The sequence below is a fragment of the Corylus avellana genome, chromosome ca3 (assembly GCF_901000735.1).
Source record: "Corylus avellana chromosome ca3, CavTom2PMs-1.0".
Classification (NCBI taxonomy): Eukaryota; Viridiplantae; Streptophyta; class Magnoliopsida; order Fagales; family Betulaceae; genus Corylus; species Corylus avellana.
The window spans coordinates 16014126-16030939 of record NC_081543.1 but is presented as its reverse complement, the minus strand read 5'-3'; the positions used below and the strand labels follow the sequence as shown (position 1 = coordinate 16030939).

At 34.8% G+C, this 16814-nt stretch overlaps 1 protein-coding gene and 1 pseudogene across 1 annotated transcript; one reads left to right on the top strand and one right to left on the bottom strand.

The window, feature by feature from the left end:
* The first annotated feature begins 258 nt into the window (after positions 1–258).
* LOC132174199 (ankyrin repeat-containing protein BDA1-like) lies at positions 259–777 on the top strand. Its single transcript, XM_059585890.1, has one exon. The coding sequence runs from the start codon at positions 259–261 to the stop codon at positions 775–777; it is 519 nt and encodes a 172-aa protein (XP_059441873.1).
* Positions 778–7919: 7142 nt separating this feature from the next.
* The window catches only part of LOC132174198 (tyrosyl-DNA phosphodiesterase 1-like), a 9352-nt pseudogene continuing 457 nt past the window's right edge, over positions 7920–16814 (bottom strand).

The following is a 16814-nucleotide window of genomic DNA, read 5'->3' as shown; positions in this document are numbered from 1 at the left end:
GGGAATCGGGAAAGAAAGGTCGTCATCAAAAGGAGAGATGTGGTTAGTTGATGTTTGACGATGAATCCATGAGGTTAGTTGTGTTTATCTTTAAGCACATTAAACACTTTTTAAAACCATTGCACAAGAATAAGATACCATATTATTTCCTTTACCATCAATTTGGTATATAACTTTGAATGAGTTTAAACATCTTACTGTTTAACGCATTTCCTAGCTTTAATTGACTGCCTGATTATCACTCACCTCTAAATTCTTATGGATCAAAGTTTGAGGGATGCTGCTGAGCAAGGAAGTATTGATGCCTTGTATGCATTGATACGGAGGGATGCAAATGTGTTGGAAAAGATCAATGAAATTCAATTTGTTGAGACTCCTTTGCACATAGCTGCTTCTGCAGGGCACACCAAGTTTGCCATGGAGATCATGAGGTTAAAACCCTCATTTGCTAGGAAGCTTAACCAAGATGGCTTCACCCCCATTCACCTTGTTCTGCAAAATAACAAAACCCGACTGGTGTACCAACTAGTTGCTGTTGATAAAGACCTTGTTCGTGTCCAAAGAAGGGAAGGTGTGACTCCTTTGCATTATGTAGCTCAAATAGGAAATCTTGATCCTCTGGCTGAATTTCTAGTTTCCTCCCCCATGTCTATAAAAGATGTAACAATTCAAAGAGAGACTGCTCTTCATATTGCCCTCAATAACAAACACCTACATGCTTTTGAGCTTCTTATAAGATGGCTTCATTGGATCACAATTAAAGATGCCTCATTCTAGGAAAATTCATTGTTGAACTGGAAAGATGAGGAAGGGAACACTATGTTGCACATTGCAATATCCAACAATCAACCTCAGGCAAGTTCTCTCCACTCATGTTTTTCAATTAGGAAAATTTTGTGAGCGTTCTTTTTTTGGGGGGGAGGGGAGGGGGTGTCTATCTTATTGCTCGAACGAATGATACTAAGGATTTATTTTTAGGAACATGTTAGCATTTCTCTGTCAATTTTGCTTTCATTGTATTCACGCATATTTTGTTTACAGGGATATTGTATACATATATAGAGAGATTTGATATGCTATTCTTGGCTATACAGATCTTAGGACTAGAATTATGGGTGACAATTATAATTATTCCTATAATCTCTCTGATTTGATTCTTAATTGACAACTCATGCCAACACTCCCCCTCAAGTGGAAGCATCCAATTCTTCAATGTGCAACTTGTCTAGTGAGTTGTAGAAATCCTTGCTTGATACGGCCTTTGTAAGAATATCCGCCAGTTGGTCTTCTGACTTCACAACAGGAAACCGAATTATTTTAGCTTCAAGATTTTCTTTAATGAAGTGTCTGTCAATCTCCACGTGTTTAGTGCGATCATGCTGGATAGGATTGTGAGCAATAGCAATAGTTGCCTTGTTATCACAAAAATGGTCCATCTCGGAGGTAGGAGCAAATCCAATTTATGTTAGAAGTCTTCTGAGCCATAGAAGCTCACAAAGTCCTTTAGCCATTCCACGAAACTCTGCTTCAGCACTTGACAATGCTACCACCTTTTGCTTCTTACTTCTCCATGTAACAAGATTCCCACCAACAAATATGAAGTAGCCTAAGGTGGATCTTTTGTCTGTGGTGTTCCCCGCCCAATCTGCGTCTGTATAACCATTAACTTTGAGATGGTTGTTTTTTGAAAACATAAGCCCTTTTCCAGGGGAGGATTTTAAGTATCGTAAAATCTGGATTACTGCTTCCATATGATCCTTACTAGGTTGGTGCATAAATTGACTTACTACGCTCACTGCGTAAGCAATATCAGGATGGGTATGTGAGAGGTAAATAAGTTTCCAACTAACCTCTGGTATCTTCCTTTGTCTGCTGGCATTTTGCTTGGATATTCTCCAAGGTTGTGATTCTGAACAATTGGACTGTCAGCTAGCTTACAATCCAATATTCCAACCTTGCATAGTAAATCTAATATATATTTTTTCTAAGAAAGAAATATACCTCGTTCTGATCTAGCAACCTCTATTCCCAGGAAATATTTAAGTCCTCCCAAATTTTTCATCTCGAATTCGGTTGCCAATTGTTTCTGAAGCTTAGCAATTTCCTCTGTATCATCCCATGTGATGATCATATCATCGACATATACAATTAAAGTTGTTACCTTGCCCCGTCGGTGCTTCAGAAATAATGTATGATCTGAATTACTTTGGCAGAAGCCTGAAGGGGTGTCCATGTAGACTTCCTCTTCAAGGTCACCATGGAGAAATGCGTTCTTTACATCTAACTGGTGCAATGGCCAGTCCAAGTTGGCTGCTAGAGATAGCAAAACCATGACTGTATTTAGTTTGGCTACTAGTGAAAAAGTTTCTTGATAATCTGCACCATATGTCTGAGTGTATCCTTTTGCAACTAGCCTCATCTTATATCGTTCTATAGATCCATCTGCCTTGTGTTTAACAGAGAAGACCCACTTGCACCCGACTGTCTTCTTCCCTTGGGATAGTGGAACCAAGGTCCATGTTTGAATTTTTAGTAGTGCTTCCATTTCTTCCTCCATCGCTTTAGTCCACTTTATAGGGTGATGTCTAAATACAATTATAGTAATTACAATCCCAATATAATATAAGGTGTGATGTCTTTTTACTTCACTTTATCCTATGCTTTCAACTGTTATCAAGAAGTGTATTGTTTTAATTTCAGTTTTATCAAATTTCTCTTTGTAATGGAAGAGTTTATGACATAGATAATTTCTTTTATATAATTATATTCTGACTCTCCTTTTAACAAAATACTTATAAAGTCTTAATTATACTCCAAAAAAATTATCACAAAAGCTCTCCATGGTCGTGGAGGGCCATGGAGCTTATTCTGGCAGTCATAAGAATTAGAGAGCAGTCTCATAGTTGACACTTTTGCTTAACTCGATAATTCCTAGTATGGCAAGAGCCAGCCTGTGGATCTCGTCGAGGTCAATACATTGTTTATTAAGTTAAGCCGTTTGATTTAAACAATGTAGAATAAAAAATGGGCATAGAAGTATAATTTGGGTATTTGTTATTTTGTCCCTGTTCTTCTTTTTTATTTTTTATTTATTTATTTATTTTTTTTATATGTCCACACAAGGGAAGGGGGAAGGGGGATTCGAACTAATGACCTCCACTTCATTAGGCGTGGTCCACAGCCGATTGAGCTACCCCTTGAGGACTAATTTCAATATATATATTTTTATATTGTTTCAGACGGTCCATAATCCCTCACTTTTGGAACAAGCGGCGTAAATGCCTCCGTTTTTTTTTTTTTTTTTTTTTTTAACAATATTGTAAGGCTGAGACAAAGGAGGACCTCGACTTGTTATCTTAAAAACAAACACTAGTGTTATTTTTACAGCGTCCGTTTAAAAAAATACCCTAACCAAAGAAACTAATAATGTGATACATAAATTTATATGATTCGGCCTATAACTTATGTCCACAGGATAAAACCCTAAAGTTACATTAAACTCTTATTTCTCTGAGTAAGTTTACAATATAACATGCTCATATGTTTATAGGATAATCATGTTGGATATAAATATACTTCTACTCTAGGGATATTCTTTTTCAGCATCCTTTAAAAAAAAATACCCTAACCGAAAGAAACTAACAATGTGAGACAAAGATTTACGTGATTTGGTCTACGACATGATAAAGCATTAAGGTGACATTAAACTCTTATTTCTCTAAGCAAGTTTACAATACAACATACTCCTTTTTATAGGATAATTATGAGGAATATTATAAATAGACTTCTAGCATAGTTAAGTTAGTTAGGTGAACATAATATAGTAGTCTTCAACTTTAACTATTATTTTTGAACTCCATGATATATTCCAAAAATAACATCTCTTGGCATTGTTTTTGTTAAATATCATAAAATTAGTGTCGCCAATTTATGTTATTTTTATGTAAATGACACTAATTTAATTAGTAATAATTTTCATCGTTTCTTTAAAAGTATTGTCGTGAAGTTAGGAAAAATTTACGACATTAATTGCCAAAGAAACAACATCAAAGATTGACAAATACAATACAAACAACAATTTATTTTTCCTATAACATGATAAAAGATGCAAAACCGGGATCAAGCGCCAGTTTCTTATTTCAGGACATAAAACGTGAAGTAAAAAGAAAAAGAAAAAATCTAATTTTTGAATAGCTGGAATAGATTGTTAAAGTATTGATTAAGTGGTTAAATTTATCTCTTCCTATAAGCTTAAGCTTTTAGGATAACTGGTAATTTAACATGGCATCAGAGCCAAATATCTTGGGATCAAACCTTGATTTCGTTAATCCACTCTCTATTTAAATTAAATATTCTACGATTTTCTTCAACTTTTGGTACGAGAATATATTTGTATTGATAGAACGTAGGTCATAGACCGAACCAAATAAAATATTTTGTCTATTTTTATTATTCCTATTTTATTATTTCCGCATTTAATATTGATAGTATTAAGAATTTCTTCATATTTTAGGTTCTCTCTTATTTTTTTTTTTCTTTAATATTTAACCTTACCTTAATTTGTCTATTTTGTAAAAATTTTAGCCCTTTTTTTTAGGGTGGGGTTGAATATTGTAAATCCTTTTACTGTGATGGGATCAATAATTATGCATCACTACAGTGGTTATTAAATGCTGGAGTTGATATAAACCCTAAAAATTTAGGGGGTTTTACAGCTAGCTTTGGTCAACTTGCAAGGACAAACGCAAATCGGCAACAGTGGGATGAGGAATATGCTATGTCGTGGCGGAGCTTTAAGTGCTTCTCTTCCCCTCCTACAATTGAATATCATGAAGCTTTCATCAAATCTCTTGTCCAAAGTGATAATTAGAAGTTGCAAATATTTTTGATTCGTTTAAAAATGAATATGACAAATGAGTATCGCAGTATGTTGTTGATAGTTCTGGTGTTTTTTCTAACAACAACTTACCAAATGGCACCCAGCCCCCTCGAAGGAGTTCTTCGTCCTACCCCAGAGAAAACATTCATGATTAAAACCTATTTTTTGCTGCTCTATTTCACTAATACTATGTGCTTTCATCTATCAATTTTCATAATAAGCATCCTCTTCCCCTTTGATTTTCCTAGAGCTTTGTGGGCCCCACCCATTATGCTCCTCAATTTGTGCTTTGTGTTTTCATTTGTAATTGTCAGATTAGGTGACTTGCATTTCTTCATCAACCTAATTACCGTGGGCTCCAATTTACATGCCATACTTTTTGACTTATGTTTCTCTCCCACACGTCTATGTCTCTCCATTCATTGAGCTTTCTTCCAGAAGCTTTGTGAAAAGGCCTTGCTGTTTTCTTATGGAAGCCTTTCGGTTTAAGGGAAAAAGTGATGCAGCAACTCTAGTTAAAAAATAGAGAGAAAGAAGAAAAGCTGAAGTTGCTGAGAGAGTGACTTGTGTTGCAAAGAGAAGAAGAGATAAACCATTTTTCTTCCTTGATCTCACGTTTGGAGTACTGCTGAAAAGCTAAGAGAATTTTAGAGAATATTTTTTCTTTTTGTATTTAATTCTCTTTTGTGTAAGAGTGAGATTGGGGTGTATTGAAGCTTTTGAGTTTGAGCGGTTTTGTTTGTACTACTCTTTCTACTCCACTTTTTTGTTAATAAATTTCTCCCAAATCATCTCTACCAGTAGATGTAGGCTTGTTAAGCCGAACCACTTAAATTTTGGTGTTTTGTATGGTTGTGTTATTTTATATTCTGCACTTTTCTACTTCTTTGATGATCTTGGAATTTGCATTTGTCATAACAGTAATCCTAAGTTCATCTTCACAAAATTAATCACGAATATAACCTATTTTAGTCATAAATCCATCTTCGCTTTCCTCGTGAATTTTGGGTTGGCTTGTGCCATTATTCTGCTTTTGTTCAGAGCCACAAAGAACTTGTATGAGATTTCCTTTTGGCCCAAAAATCTACTCTAGATGAACGATGTTAAACTACAAGAAAGTGAAGTGCAGAGTTACACAGTTGGTTAGTCTGTTCATGAAATTAAGTAGAATTAATGAAACAAATTTGGGAATATATGCCAAATTATGTCTTATGCTTTCACCTTTTTATCTAGAATCTTATTGTGCTTTTAGTTTTGTCGAATAGATCTTTCAATGCTTTATGAAATACATGTACTTTCTTCTATATTCAATGAATTTTTCTAACAAAATACTTATAAAATATTAATTATACTCCAAAAAAAATTATTAAAAAAAAAAAAAAACTCTTTCTGGTCGTGGAGGGCCATGGAGTCAATTTAAGTTGACGTGAGAAGAGGTAGGTGAGAAATTGAAGGAAAATGAATAAGAAAAAATGCTTGGCAGTTGTTCGGGCCTAAGCACTTTCCTTTTTAATATGGCCTGACTCGGCTCAAGTTTTAAGGTTCTCAAAATAAAGGCTTAGAGAGCTACAAGGCCCTAAATGAAGGCCTGGCTTGGCCCAAGTTATCATTCATATATGTGAAATGTTATTGGCCCTAAATCTAAATCTAACATTTCACACGTATCTCTAATTATAAAGGCCCAGAGCTACTAGGCCCTAAATCTAACCAATTTACTTGTATTTGCAAAGTAATTTTAAAAAAAAAATTTGTGTCTCTCTTAAGTTCTTCTAAGAATGATATGACTATTAAAATCATCATTTGATCAAAATCTAATAATAATCAATCACAAGCTCAATGGTGGTTTTAATAGTCACATCATTCTTGAAATGACTCAAAAGGGACATAAGTGAGACTTGTAGCATTACTTGTATTTGCAAGTACTTCTTGATATAACAGTCAAAATTACCATGTGAAATATATCTAATTATTTAGGATAACCAAAGATAAAAAGAAAATTAACATAAAGATAAGACAATCATAGGATGGGGTTTGATCTTCAAGTAGACCCATATGCTACTGTGAAGCGATGAGAAGATCTTCTGACATAGACTTCTCTCATTCATTTATTTATTTATTTATTTTACTAATGGATTTGTGGGTCCTACAAATTCAATAACAAATTTTAAAAAATATAAAAATAAAAATAAATTAAAGATGAACCCAAGGGTTTGACTTAAGTGGTACTAGGGGCTTTGGTCATGGTAGCATTCTCTCTCTTTAAGTGAAAACAATTCCTTAGGACTAACTTGCTAGTGAAGCTCGAGTAATACATAATTCAATTTTAGATGATTTTAAAGATTTTAAAGAATGCATTGATAGGTGATTGAATTGAAAATCAAAATATATAAAGAAACAATTATTTTATGTCTTTACTTTTGCTTATATTTTCTTAATTCTGAATAAATATTAATTTTATTTTTTATATATTGATTTAATCTTCAATCTTATTATCATGCATGTTTTGACCCCTATCTTAATCTATTACTCTCACTGCCATCGATAAGAATTTCTAGCTCTATCCTTACATGATATGAAAGTGAAAATTGGCATTAATGTGATCAAATAAAACATTTAAAAGTACATGTAATATTCTAATAAAAATACTCTATTCATTCATTGATTGTTATTCCATGGCGTACATGGGTTTTTTATAACATGTCTACTTATTTAGAGTAACCGTATAATTAGATAAAAGAAAAATAACACAAAGATAATATAAAGATAAGATATATGACAACCCATATGCTACTGACATGTGACTTACAAGTTACAAGCGATGAGAAGATCTTCTGATATAGAAAGACTTCTTTTGTAAATGATCATGTCCTCTTCGCAAGACCACTAGACCAGCTAGGAGAACTTGAAGATAATTTAAACTACTATATATGGTTGTAGACATCCATGCATACGTGCACTTTACATTTAATGTTGACAACTTGAGCTCAATTTCTGCATAGTACTTATAATGACAACTGCATATATACCGCCAACCACCGATCTATGTACGCGTTGGGTCAAGCAGTTCCGATCTTCGAACAAAGGCCTTGAGAAGTATTCTTACATTCCGCCACACATAGAGATACAGCAACAACAACAGTATAACAGCACAACACATGAACAGTACAAAATTGAGATCCTCCCTCCATGAACGTGGCGAAAACCTCGGAAATGTGATATATAATGAAATGATAAAACACAGTGAGAGGGTACCAATGGGTATGGCGAACAGAAAATAACCATAAGCCCCCGGAAGGAGGTAGAATATCGCAGAGATTGAAGCAAAAAAGAATGAACCAGTAAAAAGCATGAGTATCGACAAAGAGTTCTCGAGCATGAATACTGTCCTCCCAAAACTATGTAACGGCAGTGGTTTGAGTTCTATACTAACGTTGAACGGAGGTATGGTATTGGATGTATTGGTTAAACGATAGGTGTTATCTAGAAAAATTTCTCCAGGGGCCTTGAGTACTGTCTGGAAGCTGATTGTTATAAGCAGAGCAGCAACCACCAACAATGCCGCGCGCATTTCAGTTGTGATATGCGATCTTCGACGGAGGAAAATTACGTATACTCTCTCATCAATTGAGGCAGGAGATCTGAAGTACGCTGCGAGAGGTCTACGAAGACCCCAAGGCCTCCTTGCTCCGGCACAGCGTATCATACTCCTCATTTGTGCTTTGTTCACCAAATTTGCTTCATTTTCCAAGATTTCCAACGCTGTAAAACCATTTCTATTCTGGATGTTTATATCCAATGGAAACTTCGAATTCCTTATCCATTTCACGATCTGCACAATGTATAGAGATGCACAATCACTGATACCCATCCATCTCATTGAATTCTCTATTCTTAATTTAGTTAAAATTTGGCTAAAAAACTCACATTTTTAAGTTTAACTATCAACTTTTCAAAAGCGTTACACAATGAACTCTCTAAATCTCACTCTATTCTATTTAAATATAGTTTTTATTCTATCTATATTGTCTTTTATTCTCAAAAGCACCCATGTGGAGAGAAAGAGATCAGAGAGGGGGAGAAGGGAGGAATAAATATAAAAATAAGATAAAGAGGAGTGATTGTTTCTCAGTACAAATCCTTATAATAGAGAATGAGAAGAGAGCTTGATAAATGAAAGTTTCTGTAAATTTTACGTAAAATTTGGTTAAACAACACATTTGGAGAGGATTGTGGATGCTCATGGCCTATATATACACTATTCACACCCTTTGCCCTCCCCCTCCCAAGAAAGAAAAACCAAATGCTAAAACAAATTTGAAAAGAGACAAAAATAAAAGCAAATGTTATAAATTAAAGAGATTAAAATAAGAAAATACTATGTTGTTGAGTACTATATGTAGGAGTGTAAAAGAATAAAGTCCCACTTGAAAATATATATATATAAAATAAGTGTGAGTAGCTAAAATAGCAATGTTGGGTCCAAATTCATGGGCTTAAGTTTTTTGGTTGTGTGATGTTTTAACATGATATATTATGAGCTCACTAAAAAAGACTCCCCAATGTATTAATCTCGCAACAATTGGTATCAAAACGAAGTTTAATTTCTTAAGACAGGTGTCTAGATGCATTTGGTTTGGAGTTGTGTCTACTCCCATAACTCTTGTATGCGTGATACTCTTAGAAATGTAAAAAAAACTTAGGGGAAATTTCAGAAAGCCCCCCTGAACTTTCAGCCAATTTGAAAAACCCCCCTGAATTTCCAAAACTCTCATTTAGGCCCCCTGAACTTTGGTTTTCTCTCACTTTGGACCCTTTTAACATTAAACTACGTCGTTTTGTTTCCTAAAATTACAATACCTATCCAGTCCAAAACGACGTAGTTTAATGTTAAAAGGGTCCAAAGTGAGAGAAAATGAAAGTTCAGGGGGCCTAAATGAGAGTTTTGGAAATTCATGGGGGGTTTTTCAAATTGGCTGAAAGTTCAGGGGGGCTTTCTGAAGTTTCCCCAAAAACTTATAAGCGAGAGGGACATGAGCTAATGTGTTGATGGACTCAAACATAAGTGGGAGATTGTTAAGTATATGTGTGAGTGTAAAATAAAAGAGTCACGCATTAGAAATATGTAAAAAGTGTGAGTGGTTAATAAAACATTGTTGAGCCCAAACCCATGAGCTTAAGTTTTTGAGTTATATGGTGTCTTAACATGCTAATATATTATGAGCTCACTAAAAAGACTCCCTAGCCAAAGTATTAATCTTGCAACTTATATCTCTACCAAAAGCTAAAGTAAAATAAATTTTTTTTGCATGTTGCTGAAATTTAATCTTTACTAACCCATTTACCCATTTGCACAACATGCAAGATAGACCTCCATTGTAACAACTCTATGTTCTTTCGTTATTTAGTAGAAAACATGAGTGGAAAGAACTTGCCTGGGGTTGATCTTTGGGTATTGCACTACAAGAAATTAGGTCTTTAGGGGCGACTCAAAGTCGCCCCTAAAGGTCCTAAAGTGGACGCTGTTGCCAACAGCGTCGACTTTTCGACCCTAAAGGTGTCGACGCTAATAGTCCGACCCTAATGATCAAATGTCTGATTATCAGGGTCCACTTAAAAGTCGACCCTAATGATCACTTTTAGCGTCCACTTTATCGCCCCTAAAAGTCGCAATGTTTTGACCCTAAAGATGATGTAAATGGAAGCAAAAGTCGACCCTAATAGTCAAGCATTAGCGTCCACTTTTAGTTAACCATTAGGGTCCACTTTATCGACCCTAATGGTCCTTTAAAAAAAATAATAATAATAACTATCAGCGTCCAAACCAAAGTGGACGCTGATAGTTAACCATTAGGGTCGACTTTTGTCGACCCTAATGGTCCTAAAAAATTCTCAAGCAAATTAACTATCAGCGTCCACTTAGAGTCGACCCTAATGATCACTTTTAGTGTCCACTTTATCGACTCTAAAAGGCGCAATGTTTTGACCCTAAAGATGATGGAAGTAGTCGACGCTTAGTCAACCATTAGCGTCCACAAAGTGGACGCTAATGGTCCAAAAAAATTTTAAAAAATTGACTATCAGCGTCCAAATTAAAGTGGACGCTGATAGTTAACCATTAGGGTCCACTAAAAGTGGACCCTAATGGTCCTAAAAAAAATAAAAAAAAAATAAAAAAAAATAAAAAAAAATCTGCGATCGATCGCAACGTCAGTAGGTTTTCGATCTCAAAATGTAGAAAACCTACTGACTTTGCGATCGATCGCACTTCAAGTGCGATCGATCGCAACGTCAGTAAGTTTTCTACATTTTATTCTTTCTCCACTTTGCCCAGTACTTCTTCAAGAATTCTTTCTCCACATTCTTTAGTGGACTTGGAATGGCATTTCCAGCTGCATAACCCTGGGGAAGAAAGAAAGAACAAAAACAGAATTCACTCAGAATGTATAGAAATGGACAAATAGAAGAATATAATATGGTATGCGTACTCTAAAATTTACATGAAAAAATTTGGAGTTAATCAATTTCTACATTGTAATTATTTTCTTGAGAAGAAATTGTCAACTTAAGTCAACTTGACACATCTTTCGTGAGTTCAAAATTACTTGATTAGTCCCAACTCATTGGAAAATGGGCATGATTAATAGGCTTTTTATGCATTTCAAAAATTCTTACTCGCCTTTGAAGTAAGAACTGTACAGTTGGCTTTAAGACATCTGGAAAATTTTAACAAATCATAGAACAAATTTATGTGTCAGCATCCAAGATGCTTCTATTATTTTTTTGGTAAGTCAAAGATGCTTCTATTATAATATTACAAAAACTTCAATGACCAGTTATTCTTAGAATTCATCTACAGTCAAGCCTTATGTTCATAAGGTGTTGAGTCTGTTGGCTATTGGCTTTACAATGGCTGTTCATAAGGTGTTTGAGTCTGTTGGCTATTGGCTTTACAATAAAATTCAAGAAACCAATCAGCACTTTCATTTCATAACATTATGGAAAGATCCATTACAAAACTTATGCACATAAAAAGTTAAGCAGAAAAGTATTAATGAAAAGACTAGGTCCAGAACAGCATAAAACAGAGAGAAACCAAATAAAAGAAAAGTTTATTAATTAGAAGAATCTGTTATTTGATTTCTTCACCTACTAACAGAAAACCCTAGCATCAAAATCCATCAACTGCCACATGATCATTATGCCCATCAAGAAGAATTTTAACTATACCTGATAAACAAGTGGGGATTTTTTGAACTCTTTATCAAAAGTACACTCCTGGAGAACAGTTCGTAGCTTCATATGTCCCCACTTTTTGATATTGGTACCCGTATGATATCCAGGGACAGAAGCAATCAATCTGACCTGAAAAATACGCAAGTAGTTTCATGTCCTCATGTAATGGCATGCTACACACAGACAGATACTGCTTTAACAGTATATCCTCCCAACAGAAATGAAATGTCATTTTAGAAAGAAAAAGTAAAAAAAGAAAATTAAGGGAATGGAAAATGTACCGCCGCCTCACTATAATCAAACTTCTTAAAGAAAGCTGGATTGATATTGAAGTTTCCAAGGGCCGGCAATTTAACAGAAAATTCAGGCCACTGTAAAAAGAAAAAATACACAAGGTTAATATGCTTAATCTGGACAACAGCACTACAAAGAGAACATAAAATTTGAAGCAACAAAATCAATGTCAAGTTCCATCCATCCACAATCTCTTTCACAGGCAAGCTTACGTTCCAAATCTATGGGTTAGACAAGGGCTTTGTTGGGCAACAATTTTTTGAAAGAGAATAAACTAAAGATCAGAAACAAATAAAAGGCCCCGAAGCAACAAAGCATGAAAGTTAAAGAAATAAAGAAGAAAAATCGAGACTTATCAAAAATTAGATTAAAAATGCCGATGATATAGGCATCAGTTTCTTTGCAGGGAACAAATTAAGAAAATAAGGAATAAAAAGAGATTCATGATATCACTTCTAGGAAAATATCATCTCAATCGACTGAAGAAATATTACATGTGCTCGAGAAAGCCAAATAATATCTTCAGGCCTCAATCTTCCACATAAGATGTTATATGTAATACCTTCAAGGCACTCAGATAATCAATCAAGTCATTTTCAAATGCACATCCTTTGCTTGGACTATTTTGATCTTTCCAGGGGAAATCTTGCATCCACAATCCTTGGCTTTTATTGTTCCAATCTACATATATTAGATTTGCAGTATGTATAATAATCCTCACTCCCCGAGGATAGACAAGAAGCATGGCCTTCGAATGGTGTGTCCCAAATGAAATAGGCAGGGGCGGTTTGTGCAAAATCCAGTTTGCAGGCTTATTTCTCTAGAAAATATCAGAGTTACTAAGTAAGCATCTGTTTCCCCCAATCTAAACCTTTATGTATAGCAGAGGTTAGCATTTAATTGGAAGAAAAAAAAAAAAAGGGCAAACCTTCATATGATCCAATGTTCCATCACCTTCCCCATGAACGACCAACACATGAGGGATTTTTGCAAGTGTTGGACATGCTACAACAGGAAAAAGAAAAAGAAAGCATTACTTATAAAGGAATGTATGCATTGGATTCAAGAAAAATGCAATCATCAAATAGCTGATGAGATTAGCCCATAACTGCATCTAGATACAAAATAATACACAAACAGCAAATGAGAGTAAAAAATGCAGTGGAAGCGTAACAATAATAGGAACAAATTATGTAAGTGCAAATATTACTTGTAATATAGGCAACACATGTAGCAAACCTATCTGAGGAGCAGTGAAAAACCACCCAAAGAAGCAGAACAAATACCCATTTAAAAAAAAAAAAAAACCACAAACAGCATTAGCAAAAAGACCACTTGCTCATGAATAAAACTACCAGGTATTATCCCTGTAACCAAGGGCCAAAAAAAAATAACTATAGCAATCTGTATGCCTAACTCAAGAGTAATATAAACAAACAATAACAATGTGCAGATAAGTTTATCTTCAGCTCTTTCAAATTGCAACCTAGACATGGGAATTGGAAAATGATTTCAGATATTATAGGTGAAGTGCTTGTGTGTGCACACATGCACGCATTATTTACATTGATTTTACGGATTCAAAATAACTACTTCTCAACAGGATTTGTTAGTCTAAGATGTTGACAGTCTATCTCAAACAGAGGAAACAAAAGTAAACCAAGGATGAACCAAAGTGAACAGGAATCACCAGGTAACAACCAATCAATATCTACCATGTAATTTGAAAGGATAGCAATGAGAACATCCCCCTACCAAAGAAATAGCTGATTCAATAATCAAAACAAAAAAAAAATAACCAATTTAACAATCAGCCAACTCTGTGGCTCCATATCTCCTACAATTTGTATGATAGTGTTATAGGCAATCCTTTATTTCTTTGAAAGTGATACAAACACCATCAATTTACATCAGAAAACTCTCGACTGAAAAAAAAACTACATACTAAGTTTACAGATTAAAGCAGGCAGAAAACGCCTTTGCAGATTTTACAATATTGTTACCTGAATCACATCCCTTATAGAAACACAAGAGGTGTTCGCCCAAGCCGGCAGCCCTTTCACTTGCAAAAGGCGAAAGGTCCAAGGTAACTTCTCATTAGGGACCTGAAAACGTTGGATAGCCTTCTCACTACTCTCTCCTTTTCCCAGGCTCTTCTTTTCCACCCCATCCTGTACAATTCAGACACAAAATGATGCCTCGGAATTAGCTCTATGATAGTACCGTCAACAATGGAAGCGCTTTTTCGAGAGCAAAGCTTCCTTCTTTTATTCCCGGAATTAACCACAATGGGATTTGTACCCTCCTACAATTCCCACTCTAAGAAATCAGTCAAACAATTGAAACAAAACCCCATATATAATTCTCTACAAGCAAAACGTAAATGGATTAGTGAGTCACCACAAACAAGTTGACCGAGCCATCGGCGGAAGCGGTTAGAGTGAGGTGCTTGCGGCTGAGCCTCTAGTCGGTCGCAGGGACACTGTTGCGGCCGATGACATTTGGGCCTTCGGAGAGAGTGAGCTTTGGGATTGATGTGTCTTCCTCTAGATTTTGAGTAAGAGGAACCAAAAATCCAATCTACAAAAATAAAAACGAAAGACAAATGTTCATTAGTGAGAGAGACAAAGAGATATATATCAGGTCTGTGATTAACGTAAAAAAATTGAATAAAACCTAAGAAAACAAAATGGAGAGAGAGAGGAGAACGAGAAAGAGGACCGAATGAGAGAGAACCTGGCTGTGCGTCTGCAACTAGAGGGAGAAAATACATGGTTGTGCGTCTGCAACTTTGAATCACATCTCTCTCTCTCTCGCGGTCTCATCTGTCAATCTTCGTTTGTCCGTCACTCTCTCTCTCTCTCTCTCGCTCTAGCTCTCTCTCCTGGTATTGTGCAGAATTGCAGAAGGCAGGGGATAACATGAGAAGAATGGGTTAGAGAGGCGAAGAAGAAAAAAGGGGAGATACAAAAAAAAAATTTCCAAAAATTTCATCCGCCACGCCAATGGATCCCGCCTTCTAATTTGTACGAAACTGACATATTTTTTTATCAGCGTCGACTTAGTCGACGCTGATAACCATAGTATTAGCGTCAACCTATAATGTTGACGCTGATTGTCCACTTTTTAATTTTTTTTATTTGAACTTATTAAAACAATTATATTAGCTTTTTTTTTTTTAAAGTCAAAATTGATTGAAAAAAAAAAAATTAATTTTTTGGGTCATAATTAGTAAAGTTTCCTATTTTTCTATTTTTTATTTGTTAATATATATACATCATTTTGTAGTTTTCTCACACACACACATATATATATATATATATGGACAAAGTTTTTCTTCAAACTGGGTTAAATTTTTTTTTTTTTTTAACCTAATCTATAAAAATTACATGTATTTATTTAACATGTAAGATGCACATGTTCGATTGAACCTTCAATTGTATCCAGTCTGAACAATCAATTGATCTTATCATGGTCAATATAATTAATTCACTAGGATCTATCGGATATTTGATCGATCAATTGATTATATTACGATCAATCGAACTAATTTACTAGAATCGATTGGATTTTCGATCAGATGTTTGATCTTATCACAATCAATCGAACTAACTCACTAGGATCGATTGGATGTTTGATCGATCGGATTTTCGATCCAACATTTGATTGATCATTTGATCCTATCACGATCAATTGAACTAATTCATTATGATCGATCGGATGTTTGATCGATCATTTAATCAAATTACGATCAATCGAACTAATTCATTAAGATCAATCTCAATCAAACTAATTAATTAGGATCGATCGAATGTTTGATCGATCACTTGATCCTATCACGATCAATCGAACTACTTCATTAGGATCGATCGGATGTTTGATCGAACATTTGATTCTATCACGATCAATCGAACTAATTCATTAGGTTCGATCGGATGTTTGATCGAACATTTGATGCTATCACGATCAATCGAACTAATTCATTAGGATCGATCGGATGTTTGATCCAACATTTGATCCTATCACGATCAATCGAACTAATTCATTAGGTTCGATCGGATGTTTGATCGAACATTTGATTCTATCACGATCAATCGAACTAATTCATTAGGATCGATCGGATGTTTGATCCAACATTTGATCCTATCACGATCAATCGAACTAATTCATTATGATTGATCGGATATTCGATCAAACCTTCAATTTTAATTGTTTCAAGTTTGATAGATCATTTGATCCTATCATGATCGATTGAACAAATGTACTATGATCAAATGGATGTTTGAACGAACCTTTAATTTCAATTGTTTCAATTTTGATTGTCACTTGATCCTATCATTTCATTGTATCACTATCAAAGTTGTTGTACATTATGCAATAAAAATTTAAAAAAAAAATTATATATATA